The sequence below is a fragment of the Vicugna pacos genome, chromosome 2 (assembly GCF_048564905.1).
Source record: "Vicugna pacos chromosome 2, VicPac4, whole genome shotgun sequence".
NCBI lineage: Eukaryota > Metazoa > Chordata > Mammalia > Artiodactyla > Camelidae > Vicugna > Vicugna pacos.
Genome location: NC_132988.1, coordinates 80596172 through 80617879, shown reverse-complemented (window position 1 = coordinate 80617879; position 21708 = coordinate 80596172). Strand labels below are relative to the sequence as shown.

Here is a 21708-nt window from a genome sequence, read left to right as displayed (position 1 = left end):
CCGGCACCCAGGCTCCCTCGCGGGCGGGACCCGCACCACAAAGCCCTTTATTGAGGCCCGGGCTTGACGTGGGGCCGCCCCGCGGCTCCGGGCGCGAGCAGAAAGGAGGCGTGTGCGCGGCCATGTGCGCCTAGATGGGCGCGCGCTCTGCCCTGGATCCGCGCGGCACCGCCGCCCCCCACTCCCCCAACCCGCCAGACCCCCTAGTGCCGGTAATCAGGCGCCGGCCCTTTCTGCGGGGGTCCTGTCTCGCGAGGCCCGAGGCGCACCCCCCCTCCCCGGCGTGTGGGGTGCGGGTGGGGGGAGGAGCGAGGCGGGACGGCGCGCGAGAAGGCCCTCCCCTCTACTTCTTTTCCTCCCTCTCCTCCTCTCCCCTCCCCCTTCTTTCCCTCTCCCTTCCCCTCTCCTCCCTCTCCTTCCCCCTCCTCCCCTCCCTCCCCCCTCCTCCCCTCTCCCTTCCCCCCTTCTCCCCTCCCCTCTCTCTTCCTCTCCCCACCTCTGGCCCTGCGGCGGCCGCCGACTCCCCCCGAGCCGGTTTTTACTGGAATTTGCGCATCCCGCGGGGAGGAGACTCCGAAGAAGCGTGCTCATGAAGGGAAGTGGTAGTGGTACTTAAAGTGGGCCAATTTTCAAGTTCAGATTTTTGAAAAAGGGAAAACCTGGGAAGGTTTGTATCCTTTAAAAGGCTCGGGCGGGGGACGGGAAGTTCCTGGGCCCTCAGAGCTATTTGTCACTTAAGATTGCTCCAGTCAGACACGTTTTGGTGGCAAGGTGTTTGAGCCAGTTTGGCTGGCTTAGGCAGTGACAGAGTATCAGGACGGAATGCCGATGTGTTGACCTGGCATTTTCTTCTTACATGGGAAGAAATGATAAAATGAGTTCGTGGAAAGTAAACAAGAACACAGTTCTACATTAGGCGTTCTGTTCAATGAACATTGATTAGGGACGTTCTGACATTTAGAAGTTTTGGGGGGAATCTTTTTATTATTTGAATATAAAACATATTCAAGTGGATATTTTATTTTAATAGTAATTAGATGTGTTGCAATCATTTCAGGCAAAGTGAACGGAAGATCTGAGTTACATAAGGCACCTGTGTTAGGAAATTGGACTGTAACAATTCACCATGGCTTATGGTTTGCCAAGAAGGAATACAGTGAAAACCATTTTACGGAGCAGTTGTTACGAAGTGTAAGTATTTTTATCACGGTAAACACTGACCGTCGTGGAGAGTGTTCTTGTTAAAATAAAAGTACTGGGCATGCTTACACTAGGCTGTGTGAGGTATTTTCAGGAGTTGGGATATTGATTTTTTTTTTTTAAAGAAGATGCTTTTATAAGGATATATAAATTTTCTTACTTGGTCTTTACAACAAAACAACACTTTAAAATGAGGCAACTGAGGTTTGGAGAAGTAATTTGATCAAAGTCCCACAGTCATGTAGTAAGGAAGTGACTGGTTTAGAAGTCTGAGCCTTCTTACTCCAAAGCAACATTTTCTGCTGTAGACAACCACCTTAAAATACCTCTTTAGATAGTGTAAATCTACCTAAAATGCGTTGGTGCCAGGTACATCTTAACAGGACACTTAATTAGCAGATACAGACAGTCAGTTTTGCATTCTGTAAGCTTGGGCAGGCAATGTATGGACAACATGGGCTTTGCAGTTAAGAAGACCTGGGCTCAAATCCTGGCCCTGCCCGGGCTCCCTCTGTGGCCTTGAGTAAATTACTTAACTTCTCTGTGCCTTGGCCTCCGTGTCTGTGACAGAGGCCTGTCAATACCTGCCTATGCGGTGTGGACTACAAATGAAGTGATGTATGTAGAGTACTTGCACATTGCCTGAGGTATAGCCGGCCCATAATGAACATGGTTTGCTGCCATATAGTAGTATCACTCTGTAGTATTGTCGTGCTACCTCGTTTTTAATTTTTGGATTTTTTTTAACGTCTCTGCCACAGTCAATGACATATTCACTGATGTGAGTCAATTAAATTTTACTTTTTGACAACGTTCTGAGAAGTATATGGATACACCTCACGGAGTTGGAAAACCAGAGAAAACTCACCATCATATTTTATTAAGATTTATCAGTTCAGTATGTGATTAGACCTTCAGCTGTAGGCAGATACCACTATAGTCATTATTATAAACATAATTTTTATAACAAAGATACTCCTGTGTCTGAAGAATGATTTAAAGCTCTGATTCTGTGGTTTTGGTTATATAGAAATTTGTATCATAAATAATATCTTCAAAACCAGTGTCGTCTGTATCATTCTCACAGGAAGGTATTTGATATCAAACTATTTACAAGAGCAGCTAAATTAAGAGGAGAACAGTAGTAGCACTCTTTGGAGTTCATTTGCTAAAGTAGCTCCTCACCTTGGACTTTTCTTGGTTGAGTGTTTTTAGAAGATTATTAAACAAATACACTAAAAACATTCAAACAGTATAGAAGCATTTGGAAGGAAAATTTAAAAAATATTATCTCTCATATCCCTATTCCCATCCCCACCCAGTCCCACTCAGGTAAGATGTTTTATATTTTTCTAGAATTTCTGTCTGTTATACAAGATACAGCACACTGACACGTACACACATGTGTATATACACATGTATTTACTTGTGGGATTATATTGAACTTTGCTCCCTCTCCCCCCTACATATCCTGCGCAGCCTAGTGGTTAAGAGCACAGATTCTAAAGTCTGACTTTCTGGGTTCAAATTCCAAAGCCACGACCAACAGCCTTATGATCTTGAGCAAGTTCTCTGTTCTTGTTTCCTAATCTGTAGAATGAGTATAATAACAGCACCTGCCTACTTCACGGGGTTACTGTGGCAATTAAAAGTATTTATACGTGTAAACTGATCAAAGCAGCATCTAGCAGATAGTAGGTGTTAGGTAAGCATTAGCTGTTTTATTGCTTATCTTTCCAAGTCAGTGTATAAGGATGAACCTCTTTCTTTGATTATGTGTAATACAGTTTGTGTAATAACCAGGCTCTTCTTGATAGACATTAAAGCTGTTTTGTGGGTTTTGGGAGGACAAACAATGTTTCATTGAGCATTCTTGTAAATACATCTTTGTGCGTTTGTTCAAGTGCATGTATAATTGTAGACTTCAAGTCAGTCATTAAGCTTTGATGATAACGTAACAAGGAAGCTGGAGGAGGAAAGCAGACGGCATGTGTGCAATACCCTCACTTCCCCTACTTGTACCAAAGCAGGTCGTCCACCTTTCCTCATGCCTGCAGATGAGAAATGTAGCTGATAAGTTAAATTTCCAAATTAGGATACATAAACAAATCCATTAAAATTTCATTGATTATTTTAAACTATTGTAGCTTAGGATTTCATTCCCTTCTCTGGTTTTTCAAGGCTTCTCTTGGTACTAGTGCTTCTAAATATACCTAGGGTTCATACCAGCTCTGGTTCTCAGTTAACTTCTGAGTCTCCGTTTCTTTGTCTACCTCCATGGTGGTTGTAAAGATTAAAATCAGATCACATACTCAAAGCCTTAGTGTGTGCCAAGCATCCTGCTCAGTGCATGATTATTCCCTTTGTTCCTTCCCTAATGTGACCATATTTTTGATCAGCCAAAAAGGACTTGGAGCTTATAGTTCTTAACTACATCCTATTTAAAGACATGGAAAGATTGGAATGACTCCCAAGGAGGCTGTTTTTTGAGCAAATGTTCCTGTCATTTTAACTTATGTTCATTTTTTTAGTATATCTCTACATTAGTTAACATAAAGCTCCTTCTCCTGACTTGATTTGCAACTCTGGGAAATCCCGAATACTCTCCTGTAAATAAACCAAAATGTGTAGTGGAAAATGGAACTGAAAATTAAGATGTCATCTCTATATCCTTCAGTAGATGTCAATAAATATTTATTGACTGAATTAATGAACTTTTGCTTCAGACAGGAACCCTGGGAACTTGCACTGCTTACGAAGACCTGGCACACAAACCTAGCCAACATCAAGTTGCCTTTCTTGGAAGAAATTGCATTTGGTGGTTCCATACGCCTCAAAAAATGTAAAACCACTAAGGATGGTCTGGTCCCTTCAGCAGAATGTAAGTTCTGTTAAAACTACTTTAATAAATTGCAAATTTTGTGTGCATTATTTTGATGATTAGAGAAATGTTCAAATCTGCTCATTCACACCCGTACTCCCTTTCTATGTAGCCCTGTCTCCTTGTTTAGGATTCAAGAATGTGAGTTTTGCTGTGTGGTAAATATTCATTTTTGACTGAATTATGCTTGGTAAAAAATGTCAGTTGGATTGCTTCATGTATTTTATTTTTCAGCCATCAAACTAGAAAGGGAGTATGAAATGAAGCGCTTGGATAACCTGAAACGTCAGGAAAACGCGGCTGAGGAAATTCGGTTTTCCCTAAGGGAAAAGAAGATTGGTTTGAGAAGACCTCTTCCACCTAAGTGACAGTCATCTCGTAATTGAATCTGTACTCTCTGCTTCCTGCATCCAAAGAGGATGAGGGCCCCGACCTTTCACTGTATGAAGTTTGGTGCAGATGTCCGAATACCCGCTGGTGGATAGGCCAGCTCCCGTGGGCTAGCAGACAGCTCTGACAGATCTTCTGGGGTCCTGCCACGTGCTCGTACCTTTGTATCACAAGCGACAGCACTGTAAGTAGATGAAAATGCAGCCGGCATTGAATAGTCGTTTGTGTTCTTTATTTTGGTTTTTGTAAAATTGCACTAGGGAAAGGAAACTCCTTGTCAGAGACATTATTTTAAAGAATATCTTGAGTTTGCATCTTTGAGGCCCCCAAGGGGGTACCAGAAAAGAGAGAAAGAAATTACTTTTAAAATTTTAAACTGAAAATTTTTAATAAAACATTGTAGGTTTCATTTAGTAACTCTCCAGTTTCTAGTTTTCAGTGAAACATCCTTTACTATTCTCATGTGGTACTTACTTTAAAGTGGCAACTAGAACTTACTTTGTTTTTGTTCTCCAAAAAAATTGTCTTTTTCCATTTGCCTAATTTCATATTGTCTCCCTGAGATGCCTCTTGGAGCATGTGGAACACATATACGTATGTGAAAATGATATGAAAATACAAAGACTGCATTTGTGAGACCTGTTCCTTGTACAGAGGGGTTGGAGAATGGAGAATTGATTAACTGGAAAGAATTGGATTTGCATCAACCAATTTTCCTAGAATTTGAATCCAGGAAAGCACACTTGGATATGAAAGTTACATTTAAGCACAGTTTAGTGTTTGTTCGATGATTCAGCAGGCATTTTACGATCTTCTGGTATTTTTGCCTCATTATGAAAGTCATAATGGCACAGTATTTAAGAGTCCATACTTTTGACCTGGCTGCTGCCTTCTTCAGATCCCAGCTTGGCTGCTTAGAGTGGTGTGACCTGGAGTGAGTTTCTTTTTTCTTGCACGTGAGATAGAGAGAATACTGGTATTTACTTCCTTGACTTGTCACGAGGATTAAGTGGACACCACCTGGCACACAATGGGAATCACTCTAGTGTTAGCTGTCACTGTGAGCATCCCTTTGTGCGGCTGTGATCTCAGTACTGAAGAGGACGATATCAGGCTGACTCTGTAGACTTTGTGAGACCAGAAGTCTTGAGTTTTCAAAAATTTGTTTTTTTAAAATATATTTTTATTGAAGCACAGTCAGTTTACAATGTTGTGTCAGTTTCTGGTGTACTGCACAATGCTTCAGTCACCTAGGAACATATATTCATTCGTTTTCATATTCTTCTTCATCATAGATTACAAGGTATTGAATATGGTTCCCTGTGCTGTACAGTATAAACTTGTTTATTGGATTTATGAGAATCCTCCTCTGTTTTGAAATGAGAGCCACTCTGCCAGAGTTCGGTAGGTGTTCTGTGCGATTCAGTGGGTTTGTAGATGTAATTCTTGGTGTATTTGTGGGAGAGGGTGAGCTGTGAGTCTCTCTACTCTGCCATCTTGGCTTCACCTCCTCAGAAGTTTGGTTTTATTCTTGTCAGTGTATATGTCCCTGCCAGACCATATGACCTGATTTGTTAGTTCAAAATCTGGCCACAGTACCTATGGCATGTCCTGATCATTTCTGTTTATGAACATAATCTCTGATAATTAGCTTGTCACTTATGCCCTTCTCTTGAAAGAAGCTTGGAACATTTGTGTGCACAAAGCCACTTTTTCACTCAGAAACATACATAATGGTTTATGTCTGCTCTTGGGAGCCACCAGGGAACCTTAAGCATCTTACTCGTCCCCTCAGAGCCATTCACCTCTAGTTAGTGACATTAACTGAGGGTGTGAATTATATGCTTCCATCCTTCTTCAGAGCTGTTGTGCAAATGAGTGAAATATGTATCTGTTTGCAAAAAAGCTTTCCAGAATTCAGCATTTTAATATTCCTTGGGAAAAGTTGATATTCGAAAAAATTTTAGTTTCCTGTCTTTCTCTTGGTAGAAAAATGCCTGCTTGCAGCTTTAGGTTTCTTCTAAATTCTAGCATTCTTATGTTTTCAGGCAGGTACTTATGAACTGGCTTTAACCTGCACATATTGAAGTAAAATGACATCACAAAACAAATGTAATATGTTGTGCATATGTCTCTCTCCTCACATGACACAGGACTAGGAATAATTTCCCACTTATGTTAGCACTCCAGTGCCTTTTCTCCATGCTGAACTCATGGAGCTCCTCAGTGTACATTTATTGATTATTGATTGAAAGTTTCCTTATGGTCAGAGGTTCATAATGGAAAGTACTTCATGGTTGTGTCCCTACTTTTTGTGTTGGGTTAGTTTTTATGGAGGGGTGGCCATGATGTGATTGAACATGGGCTCAAACAGTTCAAGGCAAAAATAAGAATGAACAAATACACAATTTTACATAAACCGTCTTCAAGTTACACAAATTTATTTTAAGCTGTAACAATTAGCATTTCTTACAGGGCAGGTCTAGTGGTGATGAGCTCCCTCAGTTTTGTTTATCTGGGAAAGTCTTAATTTCTCCTTAATTTTTGAAGGTCACTTTTACCAGGTGTCGTATTCCCAGTTGGCAGTTTTTTTTACTTTGGCACTGAATATATTATCCCACTCCCCTCTGGCCTGCTCAGTTAAGGAGGTTTGCCCACCCTTCACTGGGGTCTGCAGTCTCTTGTTCCCACTGCGGTCTGCCTGTGATGGTGCAGTGTCTCTGTGCTGTAATGAGCTGCCGTGCTTGTGTGTGTTCTCTGTGGCCCCCAACCTATATCCAAACCAGTGTTCCATCAGTGTTCTGAGTCAGGTAAGACAGAAACCAGGTTTTTGAGGAGCCCCTGAAAAGAACATTGGATGTACAGTTTACTCTTCTCTTCCCTTCCTGAGGGAGAAGCTGGGGGTTGGGATTTTTCTTTTCATCATGCCAGACTGTGCCGGGCAGACCGAGGAGCTAGATCCCAGAATTCTGATAGGAATCAAGGTGGAAGACTATTTACATCTCATGTAGCATAGTGATTTAGAGCACTGAGTGTAAAGCATGGGCCATCGGGGACTGAATGCCAGTTTTATCACTTATTAGCTGTGTCATCTCAGACAGATTATTTAACTTCCCTGTGCTTTAGCTTCTTCGTCTGTAGAAAGTGGATAGTGATAGTTGTGACAAGTAAATGAGTTAATATGTACAGCACTTACAGCAGTGCCTGGCGTAGAGTGAGCGCGAACACTGAGCATTAGCTCCTCCACCGTCACCCACTGTGCTTGGTACTCTGCAGGCTTTTGCAATTTGGAAGTTCATGTCCCTCAGTTCTGGGAAATTACTTTAAATTATTCCATGGCTATTTCCAGCTTTGCATTTTCTATATACTTTCTAGAGTATTGTCATTTGTATACTGTAACTTCTGTACCAGCTTTCTAATTTTTTATCTTTCTTCCTCCTGTCTTCCATCCCTTTGTCTTTTGCTCCAGTTCTGAGAGAAACTCTCGGTTTTATCTGCTAATCATTACAAGCTTTTCATGTCTGCTATCATGTTTTTTCCCTCTGAAGACGTACTCCTCTCCTTTTTTTAAAAAAAAAAAAAAGGAACCTGTTTTATTCATAATTGCTTAGCTTATCTTTCTGAGAACACAAAATAGATTTCTTCTCCCTGTATTGTATGCATCTCCTCAACATTATTTTTCTGTTTATTTTTATTTCTTTTATGTTAAAAGCTCTCACAGTAATCCAGGTGTGACGAAGTGCATAACTTAAGGAAATAATGGTGGGATGTAATACAGGTCTGACTCAGGAGTCATGGAAGAAGTAGAAACCATAGGATAATGTCGTCAATTGGATGTGTCCGAGTTAAGAAATGTGGGAATTTAGGATGACTTCCAGATTGTGAGCTTGGGGAAGGAAAAATCGTCTTAGGTGTGTAGGAGATACATCTAGTTTTAGATATGTTGGTGTTTGAAGTTCTTGGGAGACACTTGAGTGACGATCACCGGTAGTAGTGGGCTTTACAGGGGGGCTGCTCAGGAAGGAGACTGTGTAGAGATGAAAGGTGAAACCACAGGTGTCTTTGAGCTCATCCAGGGGGAGCAGACAGAATGAAAGAGGAGAGAGAGTGCACATCCTGAAACTTCGGTTGGCAGTGTAGAAGAGGCAGATATTTAGGGATGAAATGGATTAGATACCTAAATCCTAAGTGAATTGCATACTGCATTTTATTTTTAATGAAAAATATTCTGGCATAGAAATTTAATAGTAAATAATAGAAATTTTTGGAGAGAATCTTTCTTTTTTTCAGCTGGCAGATTTTCCTCAATGGAAACATTTTATCATGGGTCAGAGGAGGAAGATGGAAAGGAAGAGAGGAGAGAGAAAAAAACCATTTACTAAGAACTTAGATGCAAAAACTCTTCTAGGTGCTCTATTCATGTCCTGTAGTCCTCACAACAATCCTCTAACATCAGGGGACTAAGTCTGGGGACAGGCCTGGGCCAGGGCCTTGGCGAGGCAGAGCTTATGCCCTAGTTGACAGGGCGGCAAGTATGGAGGAGAAAAAAAAGTCTTGTCCTTTTGCTTACTGTCTCTGAGTACCTTAGGGCCTTGCTTTCACTCAGTTTCTCTAGCCTCTTTTCCTCATGGTCTTAAGAACAGTTATCTCTTTTCTATTCCAGGAAATGGCACCATTTCCATTCCATTTTTGTAGTCCAGAAACCTACGAGTCGTCTGTCCTTCCTCTGTGTCCTCATCTCCTCTTCTCTCCCAGTCCAGTCCGTCAGCAGCTCTTGTTGGCGCTGCCTTCAGAGTGAATCCCAGATGCACCGCTTTTCTCAGCTTCTTTCATCCTTGTCCAGACCTCCATCATCTCTTCCTTGGAGTATGGAGAAAGCTGCTTAACTGGCCTCACTGCTTTCATTCTGGCCTTCCTACTGTGGTCTATTCCTAGCTGCCAGAGCGAGTTTTAAAAAATGGCAGCCATGTCATTGCCAAAAAGATCCTGTCCCTCCCCTGAGGAACACCCTTTCCCATGGCCTGCGAGGCCCTTCGTTATCTGACACTTGACTCCTTCCTTGACCTCATTTCTCCCACTCATCATCCAGCCCCGCTGGGTGCAAGCACACCAACCTGCTGCTTGTTCTCTCGCAGATCAGACTCGTTTCTGCCTTGGAACCTTTGACCTTGCTGTTTACTTTTCCCCAAATTCTCTTCCCTCAGATTTTCAGTGATGTTTCCTAATTGTTTAGGATTTAGTTCAAATGACGTCTCCTGAGGGAGACCTGTGACCACCCTCGATAAATAGGTCTTTCCTTTTACTTGCTGTCCGTGAGAGCATTCTGCTATTAATTCCTTTATAGCACTCATATCATTGTCCGCAGTGATTTATTTCCTTACTTATTTGCCTATGTTATTTCTCTGTGGTGTCTCTACTGTCTATTTATAATAGTACCTACCCATAGGTGCCACTCTGTCAGTGTTTGTTGATTGAATGAGTGTATTACCTTAAAAATTGTTGAAAGGGTACTGCTTTTTAAAATCAGTATTTCTAATGCTTTAAACAAAAAATTTCTTTTTATTGAGGTATTGTTGATTGAAAAGGTGCCACTTTTGTAGGGTGATCGGGGGATTTGATTTTTGCTGTCTCTTCCCTATATATGCTTAGTTACGTATTTTTTCAGTTTTATTGGGGTGTGATTGGTTATACCATAAACTGCACATATTTAAAGTACAGTCTGATGAGTTTTGACGCCTGTAGGGTTGTCATCACAATCAAGATAATGAATATATCCACCCCCTCAAGAATTTTTCTGTGCCTCTTGTAATCCATCCCTTCTCGCTGCTCCTCTCCCTCCCCCAGGCAACCACTGATTTAGCTGCTTCCTGGCACTACAGATTGATTTGTGTTTTTGAGAATTTTATATAAATGGAATCATACAATATGTTGTTTTTTTGGGCCAGGCTTCTGTTGCTCAGCACAATTATTCTGAGATTCATCCGTGTTTTTGTGTATGTGTTCCTGTTTATTGCTGAGTGGTATTCTATCGTATGGATATACTGCACTTTGTTTATCCGAGAACTTGCTGATAAACATGTTGAGTTGTTTCCAGTTCTGCATGCTTACAAATAAAGCTGCTGTGAGCATTGTGTGGGCACATGCTTTCATTTCTCTTGGGTGTGTACTTCAAGGAGAGGAATGACTGAGTTGTATAGTAGGTGTATGTTTAACCTGACCCATTTTCTTTCTTTTTTTGTAATTGAAGTAGAGTTGGTTTACAATGTTGTGTTAATTTCTGCTGTACAACGCAGTGATTCAGTTATATATGTATATTCCTTTTCATATTCTTTTTCATTATAGCATATTACAAGATGTTGAATATAGTTCCCTGTGCTATACAATAGGACCTTCTTGCTGACCTATTACATGTAGAGTAGTTAGTGTCTGCTAATCCTGAAATCCCAGTTTATCCCTCAACTCCCCCTTTCCCCTCTGGTCATCTTAAGTTTGTTTTCTGTGTCTGTGAGTCTGTTTCTGTTTTGTAAATAAGTTCATTTGTGTCATTCTTTTAGATTCCACATATAAACGATATCATGTGGTATTTTTCTTTCTCTTTCTTGCTTACTTGACTTAATATGACCATCTCTAGTTGACCCATTATCTTATCCTTGTTTTAGTTCTGGAGGAATCTGGGGCTAGATGAAGGACTTGTAACTCCCCCAAGGAGACACAGCTTTGAAAGAAATGGACCATATGCTGTGCCACAGAGCATGTGCTGAATTACAGAGAGAGTGAGCTCTCTCACTCAGAGATTAAGTTACGAGTGTGGACATACCTCAGAGATATTGTGGGTTTGGTTCCAGACCACTGCAATAAGTGAGTATCACAAAAAAATGAGTCACGAATGTTTTGGTTTCTCAGTGCATATAAAAGTTCTGTTTACACTATACTATAGTCTGTTAAGTGTGCAACAGCATTATGTCTAAAAAAGTTCATACCTTTTTTTTTAACATTTTTTATTGATTTATAATCATTTTACAATGTTGTGTCAAATTCCAGTGTTCAGCACAATTTTTCAGTCATTCATGGACATATATACACTCATTGTCACATTTTTTTCTCTGTGAGTTATCATAACATTTTGTGTGTATTTCCCTGTGCTATACAGTGTAATCTTGTTTATCTATTCTACAATTTTGAAATCCCAGTCTATCCCTTCCCACCCTCTACCCCCCCCCCGGTAACCACAAGTCTGTATTCTGTGTCCATGAGTCTATTTCTGTCCTGTATTTATGCTTTGTTTTTGTTTTTTAGATTCCACATATGAGCGATCTCATATGGTATTTTTCTTTCTCTTTCTGGCTTACTTCACTTAGAATGACATTCTCCAGGAGCATCCATGTTGCTGCAAATGGCATTGTGTTGTCGGTTTTTATGGCTGAGTAGTATTTCATTGTATAAATATACCACATCTTCTTTATCCAGTCACCTGTTGATGGACATTTAGGCTGTTTCCATGTTTTGGCTATTGTAAATAGTGCTGCTATGAACATTGGGGTGCAGGTGTCATCCTGAAGTAGATTTCCTTCTGGATACAAGCCCAGGAGTGGGATTCCTGGGTCATATGGTAAGTGTATTCCTAGTCTTTTGAGGAATCTCCACACTGTTTTCCACAGTGGCTGCACCAAACTGCATTCCCACCAGCAGTGTAGGAGGGTTCCCCTTTCTCCACAGCCTCTCCAGCATTTGTCATTTGTGGACTTTTGAATGACAGCCATTCTGACTGGTGTGAGGTGATACCTCATTGTAATTTTGATTTGATTTCTCTGATAATTAGTGATATTGAACATTTAAAAAATGTTCATACCTTAATTAAAAACACTTTATTGCTTAAAAATGCTAACCATGAGCCTTCAGCAAATCAGTCTTTTTGCTAGTGGGGTTGTGCCTTAATGTAGATGGCTGCTGACTGATCAGGGTGGTGGTTGCTGAAGGTTGGGGTCACTGTAGCAATTTCTTTTTCTTTTAATTGAAGTACAGTCAGTTTACAATGTTGTTTTAATTTCTAGTGCACAGCATAATGTTTCAGTCATACATATACATACATAAATTCCTTTTCATTATAGGTTACTGCGAGATATTGAGTATGGTTCCCTGTGTTATACAGAAGAAACTTTTTTTTTTAAACTCTATTTTATATATAGTAGTTAGTAGCTGCAAATCTTGAACTCCCAATTTATCCCTTCCCACCCCATTTGGCAGTTTCTTAAGATAAGACAACAAGGAAGTTTGCTGCACTTGGCACTTCCTTTCACAAACAATTCTCTGTAGCATGCAGTGATGTTTGGTAGCATTTTACCCACAGTGGAACTTCTTTCAAAATTGGAGTCAGTTCTCTCAGACTGCTTCAACAACCAAGTTTATGTAATACTCTAAATCCTTTGTTGTCATTTCAACAGTCCTCACAGCATCTTCATTTTTATTATAGACAGTGCTTCAGTGAACATACTTAAGCATGTCTCTTTATGCACATTGTATGGGAATTTCAACCTAGACTGTATGGCTAGAAATGGAATTTCTGTGTCACAGGATACATATTTTCATTTACAAAACGCCAAATTGCTCTCCAAAGTGGCTGCACAGCTTATGCTTCTTCCAGCGGTTTATGAGTGTGTTGAACATTTGCCTTTTTGTTTGTTTGTTCATTTTTGGGCTACCCAGAATCTAACCTCATTTCTGTGGTTTTGTGAGTTGAAAAGCCAGATTCTTGCTCTGCCTGATCCCTAAAGCCTGGGCACAAGCCAAGATATGCCCGCTGGATACGTCCTCCTGGGACGTTGAATCTGGACTGAGAGAGACGCAAAAGCCAAGCTGGCTTGGCATTCATTTCAGTGACAGTGTCACGGCATCCAGTGTCTGGTGGCAGAGGTAGGAGTAACATCAACAGTGGTGTCTGGTGCATCTTAACAGACGCCTTCCCATGTCAAAATTTTAGCTGTGATTCTGTTTCCTGAAGTCCTTGAGCCTGTTTTCTGAATCTTATTCTCTTCTTATTCATGCAGTGCATACTGTGAGCTCTCCAGTAGCCTTCCAACAAATTCCCTTTCTCCTGGTAGAATAGAGTGTAGTACACTGTTTTCATATGTGAATCACAATACATTGGAGGGTTGTGAAATCAATTTACTAGGTATGACCAACATTTAAAAAATGAAATAGTATAGAACAGAAAATTGGAGTTCACTGACTGTGGTAAGGGTAGGGATTGTTTCATAAAACATACACATATAAACATGTATGTGAGGGAGGGTGTAGCCCAGTGGTAGTGCGTGTGCTTCACATGCATGAGGTCCTGGGTTCAATCCTCAGTACCTCCACTAAAGCAAAACAGAACAAAAAATGTGTACAGATACATACATTTGTGTACTAAGTTGCTAAGTGAAATGCTTTTCTTATTTTAGGTTATGGCTCAAACATTTGAAAAAGTAGTGATTTGGGGTTTAAGAACTTGGGCTCTGAAATCAGCTTGTGTTCCAGTCCTACTCGCCAGCCCTGTGACATTGGAGAAGTTACTTTAGCTCTGAACCTTGCTTTCCTCATTTGTAACATGGTGGAGGCTGCTAGTTTTCTACCAGAATTATTTCCCCTTTATTTCATAGCTATGGTATTTTTTCAGTCAGTTCAGGCTGCTCTAACAGAATACCAGAGACTGGATGACTCAAACAACAAACAGTTATTTCTCACAGTTCTGGAGGCTGGAAGTCCAAGATCAGCGTGCCAGCATGGCCAGACTCTTGATGAAGGCCTACTTCCTCGCTTACAGATTGTTGTCTCTTGTTCTGTCCTCAGATCAGAGAGAGATCCACTCGCCTGTGTCTCATCTTATAAGGGCACTAGTCCCATTCATGAGGGCTCCACGCTCATGACCTAGATAACCTCCTGAAGGCCCTACCTCCAAATAACATCACAGTGGGGATTAGGGCTTCAACATGAATTCTGGGGACACAACATTCAGTCCATAGTAGTGTGGTAGCTGAGCACATGACTGTGCAGCTAGGCCACATTTGCTGCTTGACTTAAAATTAAGTGTGGAGATGTGGCTAAATTTTTGCCAATGGAATGTGTGGCAGTAATGAACCTTGAAAGGCATCGTGCATACCTCCTCCATTACCTTTTTCCTTTCTTGGTGGGTAGAACCCTGATGTGATGGTCATCTGTCTTTGGCAATGTAGGCAGTGATGATGTAGACCAAGTAGACAACAAAATGGGATGTGCCTGGGTCCTTGAATGGCTGTAGAATTCCACCAACCTGGGCTACTCACATCAAGACTATTGAATATGAGGGAAATGCCTTTGTTCTCTAAGCCACTGCATTTTGGAATCTCTTTGTTATATAAATCTCATCTTTATGTTAGCTAGTACTCTATCTTATGGAGCTGTTGAGGATTATTTATGAGCAATTCCTGGTGAATAATAAGTACTAAATAAGGTATACCTGTTTTGTTTTGTTTTTTAAATTAAAGCCTAGTCAGTTTATAATGTTGCATCAATTTCTGGTGCACAGCATCGTGTTTCAGTCATATATACATGTACACATATTCATTTTCATAATAGGTTACTACAAGATATTGAATATAGTTCCCTGTGCTGTACAGTATAAACTTGTTGTTTATCTATTTTATATATGGTAGGTAGTATCTGTAAATCTTGAACTCCCAATTTATCCCTTCCCACTGTCTTCCCCCACTGGTAATCATGTTTGTTTTCTATGTCTGCGAGTCTGTAAGGTATACCTGTCATTAATTTTTTTGAAATCAAGAATTTTGATTAGTAAAATGAGGGATGAGTTTAGCTCAGTGGTTCTCTAGGAGGGGTAATTGTTCATGCTCCCCCTCCCCCTTGGGGACATTTAGCAGTGCTTGGAAACATTTTTGGTTGTCTTAACTGTAGGGTATCATAAAGGCATCTAGTGGGTAGAGTCCAAGGATGCTGCTGAACATTCTACACTACACAGGACGGCCCCCCACAACATAGAGCCCCAGATGTCAGTAGTTCCAAGGCTGAAACCCTGATTTAGCTGATTGGTTTAAGCTTCTCAGGATATGTTGCTGAAACGGAAGTTTGGGTCGGACTGCATGGTTGAGAATCATGAGGTAGGGCATTTCCCCCAAAGAAATGCAGACCATTGTTACCACGACTGAAGGAGAATGGATGCTGGGCAGCAATGGATAGATGTCTCCAGTGCCTTTTTGACTCCTCACATTCACTCACACCCTTTCCATATATGAACCCACTCACTTATTTCTCAAAATTATATCCAGCTGCTGCATCAGCTCCAAGTCCAAGATTTCAGGGTGATACACAGTCCTTTCTTTAGTCCGGATCTTGTGACCAGTGGCTGAATTATATGCCATTCACTCTAACACTGTTGTTACACCATAATGGAGAGAGAGCAGGGATAGACACATGCAGGACCATCTCTACTTTTGCAGATAGATGGTCTCAGGTCACAGAGCTGGCATTCCTTTCTTGGTATTTGGGGGCAGATAGCAGGGGGGTTGCTGAATCTGTTCAGACTTCACTGAGCCACCAATCCACCATTATGGAGCCCAAGGTGAAATCCAATTACAATTTTCTTTTGCTTCAATTGGCAGTCAGAGGGGTAGGAGACAAGACAACAAAGGCATTGACATGGAGGCTTAGAGATGTTTTCATCGCCTTTCAGAGCAGATATAACCTATGAAAAGAACCTAGTGAACTTGGCTTGCTTTATTTACAGTTATGGGCATAATCTATTGGTCTTAATTGATCCCTAGAGTAGGAAAAAGTTGCCTGTGTACCAGGAGTCTCAGTATATTTTGGAATTTTCTACTAATAGGCTCTCCATTCACATGCTCCTTTCAGTTTCAGTCCCTCTCCTTCTCTTCAGATCATCTACCTCCACTCTGAAGACTTCATTTTGAGACTTTCACAGTATTAGAATGTAGGTGTAATCTCTTTCATGTACTGCAATTTTATGTGCCATTTTTTTCTACATCAGATCAACTCTCTGTCAAAGCAACTTCTTCCAAATGCCAGAAACAGACTCCCTCACTCATTGTTTTAGAGAGTGCTCTCAATATGGATATTTCCTGTTGGAATTTAGTCTCTTGTTCTTACCACACGTGTAGAGCAGGTAAGATAGCATAACCTGAACCCAACAAATGACCAAACATTTCCTGGGCTGTGTTACCTGCACCACCTCCTTCCCCAGGAGCTCTGTTGCATCAAAGCTCGGGTGTTTGCACGAGACTGCCTGTCAGAGCTCTAGCACTGCAGTTTAACAGTATCGAAATCACTTGACATACGTAGTGGAAGTAGCTGACTTCATTTCCTTCAAGAGAAGAGGATTGTTTCACAGTGGTGGTCTCCTTTCATCACAGAATTGCATGACTGTTCTAGTATTTCAAAGAAATTACGAAATTTTACTAACAGAAGTCTTTGAAAAGCAAATCAGAAAATTGGAAGCAGGAGCAAAGGAGAATTTATTTTTGATACTGACCTAGTTATTTTTCTGGCTTAGATGCAACAGATGTTGTTAATAATAATAACTAACACAATAAGTGATATTTATCAAGCACTTAAAATGTCCCAGGCATAGTATCTAGAAATGGTCAGATCAAGAAGCTGGGATTTGTACCAGATGCTTGAGGTTGATCCCTGGTTTTCCTATGAAATGCTTGAGTTCAGCAGCACCCTCTGTGTTGATGAATTTTGGCTACTATACTGGGTACACGTCCTCCTGACCTAGCAATTGAGGGTGGAGAAGAAATAGCCATGGCTTTAACGTTTACTGTTTTTTGTTTTTTGGAGGGGATAATTGAGGTTTATTTATTTTATTGGAGGTCCTAGGGGTTGAACCCAGGACCTCATGCATGCTAAGCACACACTTTCTACCACTGAGCCGTACCCTCCCCTACAAGATTTCCTGTTGAAAGTATTTAAGGAAGGGATAAACAGCCACTTTTATCATGATTGTAAACTGTCTGACTTGCCTGGTTCCACCCATTTTTGGTAGCTGGTTGTTGAAAGGTCAAGGATCTATTTTGCTTACGTATTTTTTTAGGGAGGCTACTGTAAAGTAGCTTATAATCTACAATTAGTGGTACGAAATACTCTTTGTATTTAGGGTAATGAACGTTTGAATCAGATAATTACTTCAAAATAAAAGAGTTATTCAGACATGTAAATTAGGATATTACCTTTTCAGCATGGCTATTATTCTTTTGTAATGTTAGTTAACAAGTTCACTGTGCACTTGTGTTCAGCACCTGGTAAGGCACACGAATTAAGGGTTTAGGAAGGTGAATAGTTGCGCTTAAGATGTGATGTTTAGTTTGAGTAGCAAGAATAATATTTTATACAAAGTGAAACTCATGAACTTTTACTATTTTATTTATTTTCATATATAGTACGGACCCTGGAGTCAACCCCTATCCTCCTGCCTTGTCATTTACTAGCTTAGCACATGGCAGGTTGTCTAACCTCTGTAAGCCTCTCTTCATTCATGGGTAAATGACGGTAATAGTGGTACCTGCATGACAGGGTCACTGGGGGGATTAAGTGAGATGTGTGTAGGGGAGAAAAAAATGTTTCCTCTCCCCACCTTGAGTTCTCCAGCTGGGGCCTTGCAAATTAGACTGAAAGATTAACAAGAGAAAGACAAGTTTATTATCATATGCATCTCACATACACAAGGGAGTGCTCACAAATGAGTGACTCAAGGAAGTGGTTAGAGCTTGGCCTTATATAGCATCTGACCAAAAGAACAGTACATTTTTTGGGAAGTGACAAGATAAAGGAAAAGGACTCTGAGCTTCTAGGGGTGAGAAGGCAAATGTGTGGGGAAACCAGGGGTAGCTCATGGCTAGTTTAGCAGGGTCTGTTATGTGGGTTCCTCTGGGTTGATTAGGGTCTTGAGTTGTCTCCAGTGATTAAGTTCTGTCCTTCCTGGTAGAGAGGGGAGGGGAGACATCTTTACAAATTTATGCCCTACTTTTAGGCAAATAGAAGGAGGGCAGGGAGGTCTTCTTGTATCTGCTTTATTCTCAGTTGCCTTCTGCTCAAAATAGTCCTTGTGCCCAAGTGTCATATTTTGGGGCGGCGGACTCTTACTAGCCTTCACATGTCAGGGGCCTGTCGTAGGGCCTGGCACTTAGGAAGGACGCAGTGCCTGGTAGTTGTTGCTGCTGTTACTGTTATTGTCATAGAAAATTAGGAACGGTCATGGTTGACAAACCCCGTTAATCTCATTTGTTACAATCTGTGGATTTTCTTTTCATAATTCTAAGACTCAAACTGGCAAGGAGAGTTTATGGTTACCTGATCTGATGAGCTGAAGTCAGAAAAGGTTGCTGGGAAAAGAACCGTGAGTACTATTATAAATAGCAAGGCACCAGTGCCGGATAAACAGGTCTTTCCAGTTGGTTTTGTTGATGAGCTGCTACATTTTCCCTGCTGGTTATTTTGTCTTGAAGGTGGAGCAGGTGCTGTTTCAGGCTAACCCCTCTGCGAGCCCATCACCACCCTTTCCTGCTCCGACTCGGCCCGTCAGTCCTTCTCACGCCCATACATTCCATCTTCTGCAGGTGTCTCTTACCTGGAAGTTTGGGTACTTGTTAGGCTTCCTAATAAAAACCTATGAACAAAGACAATGATTGAGTCACCTCAGTAGTCTGGCTCGATAGTCTGGTTGTTATCAACTTTTAGGGAGCTGCTTGAAATAACCACAATTTACTCTGTCTTTATTCCTTTTTTTTCAATTCCTTTTCCCTGACAATAAAAAAATAGTGATTCATAGCCGTTTCAAAGATGGTAGGTAGTACCAAAAATATAAAGAAGAGAAAAGTCATCCATAGTCCTACATACGGAAGCAATCCCCATGAAGATTGTGGAATCTCTCCCTTTGGTTTCTTTTCTGTGCTATTTTCACGTGGCTGGGGACACTCGATCTGGGCCATATGATCTTGATTTCTTTTGCTTAACCTTCTAACGTAAACATTTCTCACATTTTAAAGAACTCTATAATATCTCATTTTGCCATAATTTACTTAAATTAGATTCACTTTAGGCATTTGGGGTGTTGGCAGTTTTCTGTTTTTATAAATAATAATGCTGTTATAAATAAGAATGTGTTTATAAATAACAATGCTGTTATGAACAGAAACATTTATAATAATAATAATAAATAACTTTTTTTTTGCCAGTACTGCAGCTAATTTTATTAAGACTACTTAGCCCTGTAATAGCAAGGCTGTTGGTACATATTGCCAGATGTTTTCCAGAAGGGTTGTGTGAATTTTCAGTGCTACCTGCAGCATGTGAGAATGTCTCTTTCACTCAGCTCTAAAGAGGGATATTCACCTTAAAATTATTTTGTTCTTAGAAGAAACACATGTTATCTTAATGTCCTTAAAAATTGTTAGTAATATTGATTACTATACTTAACTGTTTTGTGTATTTTCTATTCAAGTATTGTGTTCTTTTTTTTCTGTGAGGTGACAGTATTTTTATTTTTAAGATTTGATTTTTATGATTAGGCTTTTTATCTGGTGTCATGTAACAGTCTATTTCCTCACCACCATTTCCCTTTAATTTTGGATTAAATAATTAATTTGGATTAAATAAGTAATTTTGTTTTGGATTTCTCTCTCTCATCAGTTTACCTAAATTCTTCTGGAATCTGTAGGATTATGTTCTTCAAGCTTCTAGAAGTTTCTTGTGCTGATTTTCAGAGTTTGGCAGTTTCTTAGCCATGTTTAATTACCTTTCTTGTTGGCACTTCCTCTTCAGCCGTTACATTCCCAAGGTGAAGAAGCCAGGCTTCTCAGCTGGTTTTTGTGAAGAGTGCCTTGACCTCTAATTCTGTCTGTAGAGAATAGAAATGCATGAGATAGCTCCTGTGATTTGTAGGGCTGGATCTCAGAATTAAGCTGCAGATATGCTGAACATATTCAGGTGCATTTTAAGCTTGTGAGCATAGGAAGTAAATTTAGAAATGAGGGGTTAGTTGGTTTTTTTCTCCATCTTTATGCCAGATAGTGGTGTTTACCCCTGAGCTGGGTCTGAGGATTGCCAGCATGATCCAGCGTGATCATGCTGTTGACTCCGTTCATTGCTTCCACCTCTCTGTGCTCCGGGGAAATGAGGACAGGCTGAGAATTAGACTGGGATTTAAATCCCAGGGTTACAACTTGCTTAATAACCTCGGACAAATCACATAGGCCCGTCTAGCCCTTTGTTTCCTTATCTGTGAGGTGGGGAGTGATAGTCCTTACCTCTTAGTATGGATGTGAAGATTAAATGGGACCTCACTAGCTTGGGGTATGAGTTTGACTTTAAAAATGTTGTAATCAATCACTTGAATCCCTCCACGTCAGTAAGTGTAGGATCCCCTATTTAAAATCTCCTTTACAGTTGACCAAGAACTCCAGGGGCTTACTCTTCCAAAGGAGCCTCCTCCTTGACTCCAGATGGAGAGAAACTCAGAAAAGCCTGACCAGGCCACTGGTAGGTCCTGGTTTTCAGCTGCTGTTGTTTTGTGGGGACCTTTTGAATAAATTGGTTCTACCCAGTCCAGTCAGTCCTTACCCACTGCCGCTGGGCCCCTTCTGGTCCAGATCCGTGCACACAAAGCGGTGGTGCCAAGCTTGGCCTCTCAAGGTTACTTCTCTTCAGGTTACGTCCACCTACTCAGGCACTGTGCTGTATCACTCTGTGCCAAGACAGCTGGTCCCAGAGGTACTTGTCACTAGTCCAGACACCCCTTCCTTTCATGATATGTAATTAGACTTTAGCATCTTTTCCTACCCAGTGGACCTCAGTTGGAATCATCCTAGGAATTCATTTGAGAAATTCTGATAACGCTGAATTTTAAAAGGCAAGTGGCCAAGGTCACCTTCCCCTTTGGAGACTCCTTAAATTCACTGTGCAAATTTAGCCCCCTCCTCCCAGCTATCAGGGCTGAGTACCAGACAAGTCACCAAAGTTCCTACCACATCCTCCTCTATCAGGAATGGAATATTAAACTTAAATTTGTACAACTAAGAAGGGCCATTCAGGTGATTCTTTCGAGAACAAAGAAGGTCTCCCAAGGGACTTTTTGGCATTCTCCAGACAGAAAATAATCTGATACCTTCTTTCTAAATAAGTTTAAAAAAAAAAAAAGTTCTGCTTCACCAGATACAGCCTCATATGTGTAAAACACCTAGCATGCTTCT

At 40.8% G+C, this 21708-nt stretch overlaps 1 protein-coding gene across 2 annotated transcripts in view; it reads left to right on the top strand.

The window, feature by feature from the left end:
• Positions 1 to 138: 138 nt before the first annotated feature.
• Positions 139 to 21708, top strand: part of C2H4orf36 (chromosome 2 C4orf36 homolog) — a 32798-nt gene continuing 11228 nt past the window's right edge. The window contains exons 1-6 of one of the 2 annotated variants that reach the window (XM_072942993.1): positions 139 to 212; positions 1058 to 1191; positions 3927 to 4081; positions 4316 to 4655; positions 5767 to 5875; positions 11131 to 11329. In XM_072942993.1, the coding sequence (XP_072799094.1) occupies positions 1127 to 1191; positions 3927 to 4081; positions 4316 to 4449 (354 nt within the window). In that variant the 5' untranslated portion in view covers positions 139 to 212; positions 1058 to 1126 and the 3' untranslated portion in view covers positions 4450 to 4655; positions 5767 to 5875; positions 11131 to 11329. Of the gene's footprint in view, positions 213 to 465; positions 668 to 1057; positions 1192 to 3926; positions 4082 to 4315; positions 4656 to 5766; positions 5876 to 11130; positions 11330 to 21708 lie in introns of those variants that run through there. The other variant, XM_006198272.4, reaches the window with a different exon arrangement.